General features: G+C 43.7%; 1 protein-coding gene across 1 annotated transcript; it reads right to left on the bottom strand.

Annotated features, from left to right (window-relative positions):
• Positions 1-223: 223 nt before the first annotated feature.
• ALKBH1 (alkB homolog 1, histone H2A dioxygenase) lies at positions 224-14792 on the bottom strand (the record flags this gene model as incomplete). Its single annotated transcript, XM_082000325.1, has 6 exons — positions 224-647; positions 1188-1381; positions 2520-2610; positions 6973-7135; positions 11638-11746; positions 14529-14792. 6 exons carry the CDS (start codon positions 14790-14792, stop codon positions 224-226), a joined length of 1245 nt encoding a protein of 414 aa, XP_081856451.1.
• Between the last annotated feature and the right edge of the window lie 225 nt (positions 14793-15017).

The following is a 15017-nucleotide window of genomic DNA, read 5'->3' as shown; positions in this document are numbered from 1 at the left end:
GAAGGGCAACAGAGTTAATCTCCTGAGTCCCAGTCCTGAACTTATCCTTCTTTTCCTTTTAAATTCTTTTTCTCCCCTAACCTATTTCTTACAGCAAAGAGTACACTTATCCTGCAAGTTTATTAATCCCAATACAGACAAGTGACTTCTAGTACGATTACATTACTTCCCAATTCCATATGGAGGTTGCCTGTCCAGTCCCTGTTAGCAAGATCTCCTGGTCTCAGCTGTCTGTATTTGGTTTTTGTCTCTTGGCTCTGCTGTTCTCCTGATGGTGACTGTCTTCAGAGGGTTCTTGGCTGTTTCTGTTCATCCCAGATTCCTCTGGAAATTTCTGACCCTCAGCCAACACCTGCCGAATAGTCATATTAATGCGGGAAGACTGCAAGTACTTGGCGCAGACCTGCCAATCCTCATCAGAGCTGGGCTCAATGACTGAGCCAACAGGAAGGTCTGAAGAAAGTGTTTGGTCCAGGCAGGAAGGCAAAGCTGTCCCTTCAGGGTTAGGGAGGACTCGGGGGACAGCATGGTACAGCAGACGGCTGAAGCCAGACATCACCATGATATCTCCACTGTGCATGAACATTGCTGTTGGGGCTTCCTCCCGCTTCAGGCCCCCAAGCAAAAATATTGAGGATTGCCCAAAACTAGAGATGGTATGAGGATGGAGAGAGAGAAGAGAAAACAAATTCAGGTAGAGGACAACTATATGTACAGTAAGAAAATATTAGCAGCTAAATCCCTTTATGAAAAACAAACAAACCAGGAAACCAGACAGACTCCTAGGAACAACTTTACAGTGAGAACACGGAAAACAGACTAAGAGACCTGATTCAAGGTAGGCATAGTGTGAGCAGTTGCCCTGCCAGGTTTGAAGGAAGACCTGCTGAGGTTTTTCATCCTTGCCTGCTAGTACCCAATTGCCCCTCTGCTGCTTTAGAACAGAGCTGTGCTCTGTGCAAAGAGCTCTTCCACTCCAGGCACCACATCCATGTTACTCAAGCAGTCTTCAAAGAAAAAGCTATGCCCTTGAGCTACAGCTTTCTACTATTCAAGTCTTCAGAGAGTGAAGATTGTATACCCAATTAGTTGCTACATCATAGCGACTTCCTATAACCATATGCAACCATAGAAAAAATAAAAGCCACCAATCCTTCCACAACACTCAAGTGCTTTCCTTGACTCACCTGAATGATAAAAGGGGCCGAGAATGGTCTAGTTCAGACTCATCCACATGAATTCCCAGTGAAGAGTCAAAATGATAGTAGTTCAAGATCCCTGCTTGGGCTTGGAAACCCTGGAACCCACAGGCTGCAGCCACTTGTTCTGACAGGAATGCAAGGTCTGAGGGGAAAGGAGTGTGGTGATTTGCTGAGTACTTCTAGAGGAAGGAGAGCAGAAAAAAAACACAAACCACACCCAGAACATCAGAGCAGCAAATACAGTTGGCAACAAACACTGGATGAGAACTCAGAAGTTTGGCTGGTAGTCATGGAAAAGGACATCATATTTGCCTAGAAAATGACTACAACATAGGCAGAACTACAGTAAGTTTACCTCTTATCATTTAATTCTGGGCCTATGCTGAGACTGCCAGAGATTCAATTCAACTCCACAACATTGTGGAGTTAATCATTATATCTGGATGGCAAACTTGAAGTCAGTAAGATTAGCACCAATATCCCGAGGATCTACTTGGTCACTACCTAAAGCTGCCAATGGAAAGACAGTTCTGAATCTCATCAACAGAGCTCTGAAACAAGCATCTTTGTTCCTTTTTTCAATGATAAGACAAACAGGAATCAATTGCAAACCTACTTTTTCTCTCCCATGAGTGATTCTGAGAGAACTAGAAGGGAATAACCAAGGTTTTCTTAAGGCCACCCAATAATAGGTTGACCTGGTAAATACAAGGCTGCAAGCAGATTTGGTTAAGTATCTGCAATATACTGGTAAGACTGCATATTCACTCTTCCATCCTTCCCAGCCTCTATCTGACTCTGTCTTATGAAAAAGCTTATTTTGATCAGTAGCCCCAAAATAGCTGTTAGTTAGTGAGATTGTACTATACTGGTTCAGACTCTTATGTTCAAAGTCACATCAGCAGCAGTCTCTTCCTGCTCTCGCTCACCCCTCCGCAGAGGAGTAGTTTCTCAGAAGCAGCTGTCTTCAAGCACTCAAGGTCATTCTCACCTTAAGCGGTTAACGATGCTTTTGTGACCATCCCTTTTGGTAGAGTAAGGTATGCTCACTTACCCCGAAATAGAGTCACAAGTCTAGAACTCAGTATATGCTACCATGTTACCTTTCAAAGGAAAGAACACAGCAATGGACTTTTGCTGTTAAATTCTTCACAGTAACTAACACAGATTGAAATGTTCTTACAAGCAAGTTTGTTACAGCCTTTCCTCAAGGCTGTCTTGTAGGATCATAAGCATTTTATTCCATGATACCCTCCTCTGTCTGCCATTCCGAGTGCTTACAGCTAAGAAAAATGGAGAAGAATTTAATTTCAATACCTTAGTATCCCAGTTATAATGGTAACCAAGGGTCACCCAGCGCAGCTTCTCCAATAAGCTTCTGGGCTCCCATTTACTGGAACCTTTCCTTCTGCAAAGACAAAATGGAAAGAAATAGCATATGTGTTAATTTCTGAAGGGTCTTCCAGTAGTGCAACATACAGTAATGCAATTCACTCATCCATATGATGGCCTATTAAAACCATCAATGCTAAACTTTTATTTTCAGTGCCATTGTTTTTTTCCTCCGAAAACCTTGAAAGTTCAGTTATTGCAATTTGTGCAAGCTATAGAGCCTACTGCCAACTGCTGCCAGTTTGAAAGCTTGTATTTTCAACATGGTGCATAATGGGTTATCAGATGGAGACAACTCAATGGTGCAGATGTAGAAGTCAGAATTAAGCATGTATTATTTGAGCACCTGAAAGTGGAAGAACAGAATCTGTGAAGATCTAAAAGCTGCAAACACAAGGAAAAAAAAATATTCTCGGCACTTAGTGGAAAATGACAAGAAAGGAAAATGCTTTGCCTGACAATGAAGGATATCAAGCTGCATAATACTGCAAAGGGCTGCTAGTTCTACTACTTGGTAGTTTTACAAGAAGTCCTTAGGACGGACTGACTCAATGTTCAGTAAGAAGCAAGACTGCTAGCTATGACCATACACTTCTTGTAATGTCAAGAAGTATAGATTGCAGGTGTCTTCTATCCAGACTGCTATGCAGGACAAAAAACTGATCTTCTCAAGTGACAGCCTTAATGCAGAGGGACTCAGTGGTCTGAAGCCACATGCCGCATTCTTTCCTGAAGGTGGGAAGAGACCTCAGAGATGGGCTTTTACTACAGCCTATGGAAAAGTCCTTAAAAAGCTACAAAGAGTATCACTATAGTAAATCAGATAGAAATATGCTAGTGACAAATACAAAAAGGAAGGTACACATCTATCTTCTAGTCCATTTATTCTAGCAATTTCAGCTTCTTTTCTCAAGCTAAGTCATGTGTTATGAAAAGGGAAATGTACTCAGAACATCATGATAAACAGTAGCACCAAATGGTTGGCTCTCATTTATAGCCTCATTAGTTCAGTAAGATATGCTTTTACAAAACTGGATTCATATTTGTGCTGCCATGGTCAAGTCTTCGCAAAGCATCTGCATTTAATGTGCATTTCTACCTGGATGCACAGCTTGTTTCTGCCCTTCACCTACACTGTACTGATAGCTTCTAAACTAAACTGGGAACAGGAGTTAAAGGCCAGTTTCTTTACCTTTAGTAATTTTTCATAGCTCACCGATTACTGAACGAAGACTCATCTTTCCAGTTTCCATCTTTGTCATAGGGTAATAGCAACTGCAATTATCATAATGCAGCAACACAGTAACTGTCAAATACACGCTGCTTGGAACAATTTATGGAGCCTACAAGCAGGTAACACAGCATTTAGAAAAGGGAGAACCCACAACTCCTTCCTCTACATCTTTCAATCAACAAACTTAATGTTCATAATTAAACATTTTTAGCACGTGCCCTTTGAAAGTGCTCTCCTTCTTTTGCTACACTGCTAGACTGCACAACAGTCTGGGGATTGAGTGCTCCCTCAGTAAGTTTGCAGATGACACCAAGCTGGGTGGGAGTGTTGATCTGCTGGAGGGTAGGAGGGCTCTGCAGAGGGATCTGGACAGGCTGGATCGATGGGCAGAGACCAACTGTATGAGGTTTAATAAGGCCAAGTACAGGGTCCTGCACTTCGGCCACAACAACCCCATGCAACGCTACAGGCTTGGGGAGGAGGGGCTGGAGAGCTGCCCAGCGGAAAGGGACCTGGGGGTGCTGGCTGACAGCCAGCTGAACATGAGCCAGCAGTGTGCCCAGGTGGCCAAGGCAGCCAACAGCATCCTGGCCTGTATCAGAAATGGTGTGGCCAGCAGGAGTAGGGAAGTGATCATGCCCCTGTACTTGGCACTGGTGAGGCTGCACCTTGAATGCTGTGTTCAGTGTTGGGCCCCTCACTACAAGAAGGACGCTGAGGTGCTGGAGTGTGTCCAGAGAAGGGCAATGAAGCTGGTGAGGGGTCTGGAGCACAAGTCTTATGAGGAGCGTCTGAGGGGACTGGGGTTGTTTAGTCTGGAGAAGAGGAGGCTGAGGGAAGGAGACCTTATCGCTCTCTACAACTACCTCAAAGGGGGTTGCGGCGACATGGGTGTTGGTCTCTTCTCCCAAGTAACTAGTGATAGGACAAGAGGAAATGGCCTCAAGTTGGGCCAGGGGCGGTTTAGATTGGCTATTAGGAAAAATTTCTTCACCGAGAGGGTGGTCAAGCATTGGAACAGCCTGCCCAGGGAGGTGGTGGAGTCACCATCTCTGGAAGTGTTCAAAAGACGTGTGGATGTGGTGCTTCAGGACATGGTTTAGGGGACATGGTGGTGCTGGATTAATGGTTGGACTTGATGATCTTGAAGATCCTTTCCAACCTCTGTGATTCTGTGAACAGCAGGAACCCTAATATGCTCAGTAGGTCATTATTCCCAGAACTGAGAATTTGGCAAGTGATTTCACATGTGATTGCTAAGGAGAGGAAAGTCTGAGTGTTATGTAGCTGGAAACAATGAGTTCCTAGATCTGTAGCAGCAGGTTCTCCTACAAGAAAGCATAGAGAAATTCTATAACTATGTTAGTAAAAGAACAAGACTGAACAGCAGGGGCCTTAGGTCTGAAGCTCCTTTTTTTTTTATTCACTGGTCAATGATTGCATCTATAAACCGCCCCCCAGCCTTTTCCTAATACAAAAGGATTCTCTCTCTCTCTCTCCCCCTCCCCCCCTTGTAGGGATGCTCTACCCCCTTTTATGCTTTTAATTGTCCCCAGCACCAAAGAAAATTTTGTGACGAGAACATAGCATACACTTCTAGGAGCTGTATGGACTCTCCCTACCTTGTGATACCTGCATCCTGAAAAGAACAGATAAGCCATGACGCAAGCACATTTATGCATCTTCCTGATGGCTTTAAAAAGCATTAAAGTTATGTCCAGTCTTAGAAGTAGACCTCTTTTTAGTTAAGCACTCTTTTTCTCCCCTCCCTGAAAGGCTCTCACTCCAGATACTAGACAAGTTGGCTAGTTTGATCCACTGTCCCCTAGGTAAAAGCACAAATACAGCAGTTTGCTCACTTGAAGACTCAGGCAAGTGCTTAATAAAACTGCCAGTGTTTCTGCCAGACATCATTCTTCCAAATGCTGTTTTCAACTGAATCTGATTCAGCTGCAAATTAACCTCTGTTCTGATCATTCTCTGTGCATGCAGGAGGTGCTGCTGGGAAAGGCCTGTCACGCTGGAACAGTACCCCACTTTTGTCAGCTCTAGGGCACAATGCACAATACTTTCAAAGAACAACTTTTCGTCCTTGATGGAACACAAAAAAAGCATCTGAATTTCTGTATCTAATTCTGACTGAGCCTGCAAAACACAGGTGGGGGCATAACTTCTCTCCCAGGTGCAAATATTTGGAAGTCCAAATCTTGCTTCTGCCATTCCATGTCTTGTAGATTTTTGAAGAAAAACCTCAGCATGTCAATTTTCATAAGATACTGAGGTGGAAGATGAGAGTTGTAGGGAACTCTGGTCATTCTAGAACAGGAAACATTTGTTATGAAAAATGAGCAGTGAAATCAACAAGGTAATGATAAATACCCAAATAACTAAACGACCGTGTACTGTAAAGAACATCTATCTTGTATGAATTTTTACAGGTGACTAATTAAAAAAAAGGTCTTTAAAACTTTCTATTGAACTGCAAAACTTGGACAAATTCTCCATTAACTTGCAAATCAGGTAGAGGAAAGACCGCTGCGTCAGCCACAGAACTCTGAGCCTGTGGGAATCTTTCAAAGTAAACAGGATTGCCATTAAAATGGTACATTTAATCACCATCTCATATAGAATGAAAAAAAACCCCAAACCAAACCAAACAAATACTTTGGAAAATAAAACCAAAGAAAATAGCTGACTTGAGAAGTTCAAAAAAGTGCATGTAACAGCCTTTCAATTACAGTATACTAGGTCCAACAGCTGACTGGGAAGAAGAGCTAGCATGAGTGGGGTGTTTGCCTCAGGAAAACTGAAGGACCTCATGATTCCACTTGCAGCTGAGCTTAGCAAAGCTTCCAAGCACCATGATATCAGCCAAGGTCACTGTTTTACATTTGACTGACGGCTGTAGAGTAATTTGCTACTAGAAAATCCCATTGTGAGTGTGAAAGCAGAGAATTAACAAAGATGCACATCAAGCCATGGAAAATCCATCTTTAACTTGGCATGTCTGACACCATCTGTATACTGCCAGCACGCACACAATCTTTTTCAACTTCCCTTCCCTGCTCATTTTTCTTAGACCTTTTCAGAGCTGAGACCTCTGGCTCCATGAGCTTTGGCCACCAAAGGTTATTGTGAACTTACCTCAGCTGCTCCTTGCTCTGTCCCCACAGGTCAATGGTCTTCTCAGGAGCCATGTGCAGGTCCAGGTTGCAGACATTGGGTTTCTGGGGGTATAGCTTGAGACACTGTTTCACCCAGTGACGCTGGCAGCCCGGAAGGAAAGGGTTTGGTATGAAAATAAACCCTGACCACAGAGAAAAAGGAAGGGGGTGGGGAGAAAGTATGATTAGGCATTTCCCTGTTTTTTTTTTTTTTCCTAAAACTAGAGCAAAGGACAGGGGTCAGACGCACTGAAAAAACACCTTAGACATATAACCACTGATTTTGTGTGTAAGCTGATGAAATCTATTAACAGGTCTGAATAGTTAAGTTAAAACCTATTGTTTTTTTCAGTACAAATAAATGGTGGCCATAAGGTAGAAGGCAGGGAGGGCAGCCAACGCTGGTCCAAGTAAAAAATGACAATAAGGGACATATCTGTGTAAGGCATATTGGTTACAGGTAGATAAAGTAGTAACAACTTGGAAGGCCAATTGCTTTGGAGTAAATTCAGTTTTGAAGTGATTCAGCAAGATTTTTGTCTTGAACCCCGCAAAGTTAAAGTAATTCTGGCCTAGTTTTTCTAGACTTCAAACTAACCTTGTCACTGCCTCTGAACTCATACTGTCTTCTTATTGATACTGCAGAGAGCAGTCCATGGGCTGTGCAAGTCTCTACTAACATAAACTCTCCTTTGCTTCATGCTTATTTCCAGATAAGTCTGGTTGTATCCATCTTTGTTGGCATGGTAATACTCATCAGAGGGGATGAAAGTCAAGTTATATTACAAACTGCTTGTTGCTGACTGCAAATACTTTGCAGTCATTGTTAATTAACAAAACAAAAATGTAGCTAGTCTGCACATTCATTTAGCCAGGCACCTCAGGCAGAGTTCAAGCAGCAGCCTAAATAAGAGGCTTAGCAGAGATGCAATGGATTGATTTGGTCTATATCTTAACAGACAAGAGTCCTTGACATAAGATCTGCCATCACCAGGAGTGCTAACAGAATTCTTCACTGGAATTTTCTCCCTAGCACCCCAGGGGTGTTTCCTTCCAGGCCAAGGTCAACGGTATTGAGGAATGAGTGTCTGACAGGAAGATGCTATTAAGCTGTATTGTACCTACTCCAAGAATCAAGGCACTCTTTCAAAGACTCTCAATTCAGTAAGATTCACCAACACAAAATTCACTACAAAGAGCGATAAGGGTATAGGAGGAACAAAGGAAAAGGAGGTTTCAAGGTTTTGCCCTATTGTGTCTTTCTGAACTTCTCAGTTTTATCAAGTTAAACACAGACAAAAATAGATGAAAAACGAAGAAGCAAGGCTAGGAGTCTCAGTAGGATACAAACTTGCCTTATGGCCTTATGAAAGTGGTAATAAAAGCACAGAAAAAGCTTCCTGCCAGCATATCTCACAGACCTCATAACATTAAATTAACTGGTTAGAAAAAGAGCCTTCAGTGTATTAATAATATACTGTCATTCATTTCACTCCATTCCCTGCACCTTCTGACTACGGCAGCCTTCTGATATGTCCGGTTAGAAGAATTTCTTTGCCAGAAGCATTAAATTTACTTTCTGTTGGCCTCTACATAGAACAGAATAATATTTCCCTTCCTGTGTACAGCTTTTGATGTGGGGTTCTCAAAGCACTTTGCTACATTCATTAAATTACGCTCTACTATTTATGTACTATCTCCAGATATTAGTGAAAGAATTGAAGCCTGGAGGGCTAGTTACATGCACAGCTGAGAACAAGAATCCAAATTTTATGACTCTTGTATTGGAAGCTTGGAACATGCTCATGTCTCTCCAAACCTTTCATTGCTTACTCCTAAGAAACCAGATTAGTCTAGATTTACAAAAGCAAGAACAACTAAAAAGTGGATTACTGCTATGCTTCTGATGTCAAGAAAGGTAGAAAACCCTGAATTTCCATCAGTTGCAGAGCTTTACTATAAAATTCTACACTAATGTTCAAGACTAATAGTTCCTGAGAGGGCCAATAGTGCTAGAAATCAGTGACTTACCACACATGGGAGGGAGAAGAGTAAGAAATACATTTCTGTAGCAGTCTTTTGAGCTGACTAAAAAATACCACAGACAAGCTTTGAAGGCAACAAAATTGAACCTGTTGGCCTTGAAAGCAGTGGTCTGAGTGGAATGGGCAAAAGATGAATTCTCTGAGGATCTGTATACTAAAGGAATCTGCCTTGTGGAAGCAGATGAAATTCTCTTACTGCAGCAAAATCTCAGGGCACACTTGGAATTAATTTACACCTAGTGAAAGTGGTCTCCAGCTTCAGTCAAAGGAAAGATAAGACAAGCAGATGTCTAGCATCTTTTGTGCCAATTGCAAAGACCCAAAGACAGCATCACCCACATCTCACAGAACTGAGGACACTGCAACAGAAATTCACCCAGCTTCCTTAGTCTTATATTTCATTGCTCACTACGGGTACAAAACCAAATTACTTCCCTTCCATTTGCCCATAAAGAAACTAAAGAAATTCTAACTTATTTTAGAGGCCTATTGGAGCAGTTGGTTAAGTATCTTATAGAAATCTTTAGGATTTCCAGATAAAGGTAGCTGGAAAAGGATAAATTATTATTCCTGTCCACAAAAGACTTGATTCTAAATAGGACTGAGAATTTGTTCATGTATTTGCATTTAATTTTAGTGAAAGGTTTTCTTTGTCAAAGCAGAAGAAAAATGCAGTTAAGTGGAACACTTGTGATCCTACACCCATGTCATTGCCAGGAAAGGTGTTTAGACAGACATAAAATGGCAAGTGAGACCAGGCAAGGGCAGCTATAATATGACAGGTAAGTGGAACAAAAAGTATATAGACACAAGAAAAGGTGGAAGCCTTTTGCCTGAAGTTATTCAATTCCCTGTGTATTAACCATGTCAGATGGCTAGTGTGGCTGCCTCAGTTTCAGAAATGGTAGGCCGGCTTCATAGCAACCCACACAGACACTGACTGCAGTCCCAACAAACCAAAAGAAACATGCGAAAACCCAAAAAATTCAACAAACAAAAGTCCCTGAAATAAGAAGAATCTAGGGAACTACAAAGTCATCAGCCTTACCAAAACCCTTGGTAAGATTATGGAGCAAACTTTCATGACAGCCATTTCCAGTCACACGGTGATTTGGAACAGCCAGCATGGATTTACTGAAGGTAAATTTTGTCTAACCAACCTTACTGCCTGCGACAGTGAGATGCCCAGACAAGGGGAGAGCAGGGGATGCTGTTTATCTTGGCTTTAGCAAAGTTTTCCAGTCGGTCTCCTGCAGCATCACTGGAACCAAACTGAGGGCTTATGGATTTTATGGGTAATCTACAAGGGCAAGCAAAAGCTGGCTGGGCTACCAGGCTTAAAGAACAGTGATTTGATTGTTTGAAGCCTAACCAGTGGCTGTTATGAGCTGCATTCCTCAGTTTGATACTGGGGCCAAGACTGATAGCTACATCTACATCAACAACCTGGACAATGGGACGTTCATCCTCATCATGTTTACAGATAACACTAAATTGGGGCAGCAGTGGATACGCTGGAGGCTACTGCTGCCACTGAAAGGGACCTGGACAAACCAAAGGAATGGGCCAACAAGAACCTCAGGAAGTTCAACAATGATAATCCTGCAACTGAGACAGAATAACCCCATGCAATAGTATGGCCTGAGGACCAGGGAGCAGCTCTAAATCAAAGAGCTGGGGGTCTTGGAGGACAAATTGAGCATGAGTCAGTAGCGCATCCTTGCGGCAATAAAGGCTGATTACACATTGGCCTGTATTAGTAAGAGCTACCTAAAGGGGCATTATAGAGAAGGTGGAGCCAGAGTTGTCTCAGAGGTGCATAGCAAGATGATGAGAGGTAACAGTCACAAATTACAGCAAGGCAAATTTTGATTTGATATACAGTGAAAAAAAAAAATAATCACAGCAAGAGTGGCCAAACACTGGAACAGGTGCCCAGAAAGGGTGTGTAACTTCTATCCTTGGACATCTCCAAAACTTACCCATACAAAGGTCCGAGTGACCTGATCTAACTTTCAGCTTGACCCTGCTTTAAGCAGCGAGTTGGACTATGCCTCTGGAGCCTCTGTTCCAGCATAACATATTTCTGTGATTCTACCAGGTGACCTGCAAACCTAAGGTCCATTTCAGCTTTTGAAATCACCTGTCTAATGAAATTACTCTGTAGCTTGAATAGGACAAAAGGTTCTTATTCACTTATTGTACTCAGTGTTCTACACCAGCACGTAGATGCCACACCAGCCCTGAAAAGACTGTATTTCAGTCACTTATCTAATTCTTATGATATATGTTGAGGAAAAATAGATGCTACAGAAATATAAAATCTCTATCAAAGGCAAGAGGAATCCATTCTCACAAGGGATGGTCTGGTTGATCAGAAACTGTGAAACAACTGGCCCTTCTGTTCCACCTTCATATATATTGCCCCATCCCACCCTTTAGCTGACTTGTTTGTCCTCCTGCACTTAAAATAACATTAAATTACACTGAGGTAAATTAAAATGGCTTTTTCAGGCAGGGCAAGGAAGATAAGATGGAAGATGCCTGGATCCAAAGCAACAAGGCTGTGTTAAATTTTTCTTGAAATCAGAGGTACTTACCTGGATACCCATTAAGGCCATAGGCTTTCCACTGGCTAACTGGCTGTAATCCTGCTCTGTAGGCATCTTGATCACTGACTGAAGAAATACTGAGCTGTGATCTGAACACCTGGCAAAAGAAAACAGATGTGGTTGAAAAAAAAAAAAAGAAAAAGGAAGAAATACAAAACTCATGCAAAAATAGCACCTATAAGAAAGAGTGCTATCATATTCTGAAGTAAGTTTCATGAAAACGCCAACTGTACCACAGAACAATTGCCTAAGCAACTGTGACCAGAACAGGGCATGCTGCTCACAGAGCTAGTATGTACTCAGCACAAGAATCAAAAGGTACCTACAGTTTTTGCATTACTTAGTGATCAGGAGAGATGTCCTCCATTCATAAAAAACCCAAACAAGTTACACCAATGAGAAAAAATTTGGCACTATTTGTCCATTTCCACAGTATAGCCTCATCATTATAAAACATTCCAGTAATTATCAATCTCCATTAAAAAGCAATAGTTAGTAGCCATAACACTTCATATCTTCAAAGAATGTTCCAAATGCAAGTTGCTCATGATCCCGTATGGTAGATGACTATTCTCATCTGGAATTTACAGAAGGAGAAGTAGTACAGTGATGAAGCAGCCAAAATTGTCTGACGTGAAAGACCACAGAAACCCTGCTAATTCTGAATACCACATTGCCACTTCTGTTTCCAACACCATGGTCAACAGCTCAAGGCTTAGCAAGATATATTTTACTGATGTACTGTCTTGGGTCACAATAACACATATATTTAAGCTGCAATAAGCCAACACTTGCTAAAAAAAAACCCTTAGGACTGGGAACCATCTTAGGAAGGGCAGGATAGAGGCAGGTTGGTTTTGTTCTGGTTTAGCTCCCTAGTCCAGCTCTCCATGTGGCTGTGCAAAAGTACAGTATAAGGAAAGAGCTGGGCAGGCATAGTGGGAACAAGCAGGCAGAGACAGGCAAGACTTTGTTTACGACAATTTAAAGCATATATGAAATTAAGGCCTTTGCATGCAGACTCTGCCGCAGTGAATGTATAAATCGGTGTCTCTGCAGGCTGACAGCGCTTGTTAACACCTTCTGAGCAACAGGTCTAAATTAGGTACACAGAATTTGTAAGAAAACTCTAAACTAGTGCCGATCAGCAGCTTCTGGCAATGTGCTCAGTTTTAGCAATTTTTCAGCTCTCTGCCAAAAGCAGCTTTGTGACTGCCACGCTCAGAGAGCTTAGTTCAGAGTCCTGTCTGCAGGATGTCCCCCAGGAAGGGTCTTCCTTTGACTAAGACTGCCACATCTCTGCCTCCTCAAACTGCTTACACACCGGCTGCTGCAGGGGCTTCTGGAAACCAGGAGCTGTTTCTATGCTGAAGAATTACATGTGCTGAATGAGTTAAATAAGCTTGGTAGCAGGGCAGCTGGGGTATGTCACACTTCACTGAACAGCTCAATCACTTGAAGCAGTTTTCTGAGTGAAAATGAACAATAGTATCTGGGCCAATCTGCCTGGCCTGTAGCTCTTCTTAAACAGAAAAGCCAGATGTTTTTAACCCGGGGGAAAGAGAAATAAAAAGATGCTTCTTTGCTAGTAAGCTATCAACTGATCTTAGAAGGTAACAGGCACAAAAAGAATGATACGGAGAGGGGACAGATGCTTGTGATGCTTTCAAGTACTTTGAATTTCCCAGAAGGGCTGTAATCCTGTATTTGATAAAGGATTGCTGCAAGCTCAAGAAAGGCTGAAATGTTAACAGCTCCCTTGTTTAATACTAACGCCTTGAACAATTTCATATGGGTCACGTTTTGTGTCCTGTTAACATCAAAGTTATAGTCTGAAAAGACAGAAAAATATATATTCTAATAGAACAGCAAAAATAAAAGGCTAAGCATTTGAGCTATGAAAAATTAGGCAAACTTCTTTTTTTCATATAGGCTCATACATAGAAGATCCCTGGTTACCAATACTTCAGCAGATATCCGATATCCTTTTGTGAGGTGACAAAATGAAAGATGAGTTTAAAGGATCACTTCTCCATCACTGAAAACATGGTAAACTACTAACCATGACAGCTGCTACTTTTAGATGTGCTCCTTATGGTGTGTCCCTAATCCACTGCAATAGCTGGACGTGCCCTGATGGCTAAGCCAAATGTTTATTATGTGGCAGTAAGAAAGGAGAAGAAACTTTACCAAGGGGAAGACCACAAGAACCCTGGGCATGCACTGCACAGCAGGGGGAAACTGAGCCTGGCTTCCTCTCCAGCTCACCCAGGTGTTTCAGGGCCAAGACAAGGCCCAGTAGGCCAAGGAAATAGCATCAGCAATAGTGAAACTTGCTTTTTTCCTTCCACATGCTCCTTTGCTTAAGTAACACAAGGTTCTATTAGAGACTTTGGAGATCCCTTACTGCAGCACAGAGAGCTAATTAAACATTATGGGAGTAAATAAACATAAGCAAGAGTGGTAAATCTGTGGACAAGCAGCGTGCTGGCCAGGGGGGGCTGAGACAGCACCTTGTGCCCTCGGGGAGGGTCCTGTAACCCTGCGGGCTGCCAGCCAAAGGCAAAGGGGCCCTGGGCCCTCAGAGCTGTGCACCCCTCCTCAGCTACTCCTCTCTAGTCACGCAACCAGCTTTCAACCGCTACAGCGACCCGTGAGAGCCTCAGCGCTGGAGGGCAGCGTCTTCTAGCCAGTAACGGGACGGCATTAGGGACCTGCGTCGAGCACGAAGGGAAGCAGCAGGTGGAGAGGAGAGGCTGCAGCTACACCGCCACAGCACCACGCTGAAGCACCAAGACATCGGCTCAGAGAGCAGGACAAGCTCGCAGCGCCGCCCAGCCCCTCACCGCGGGGCGAGAGCAGGAGGAGCCCAGCGTTACCTGGCCCCCTGGCACGGAGAAATCCACCACACTCCGCAAGTCCGACGCGTCACGTCGCCGGTAGAAGCGAAAAAGCCGGCGGAAGGCGTCCTCCCCGCCTTCCCGAGTCAGAGCCGCCGCCGCCATTTTGGCCAGGCCGCCGCGGGCGGTGCTGCGCACTGCCGGGGCGGGGTCGGCCGCCCTCCCTCCCGCCGCAGCTCCCAAGATGGCGGCGGCCAGAACGGCGCGGGAGGTGGGGCGTCGTTCTAGGAGGCTCTTCGACATCTTTGTGGCTGAGGTTCCCTGGACGGTGTCGAGCAGTGAGTTCTGGGCTGCCTCTCCTTCCCCCACCGGTGGAAGGGCTGGTTTGGGCCGGGCGGCGCGGAAGGAGGCGGTGGCGGCGGCCCCGCCGCGTGTGCCGGCACAGGCCGTGGGGGCTGGGACAGGGCGGTTGAGGCTGCGCGGGGGTGTCGGCCCTGTGTAACCAGGTGCACCTTTCCTCCACAGAGG

This window comes from Phaethon aethereus (genome assembly GCF_964289735.1).
Source record: "Phaethon aethereus genome assembly, chromosome: 5".
Taxonomy (NCBI): domain Eukaryota; kingdom Metazoa; phylum Chordata; class Aves; order Phaethontiformes; family Phaethontidae; genus Phaethon; species Phaethon aethereus.
This window is presented reverse-complemented; position numbering and strand designations above follow the sequence as displayed.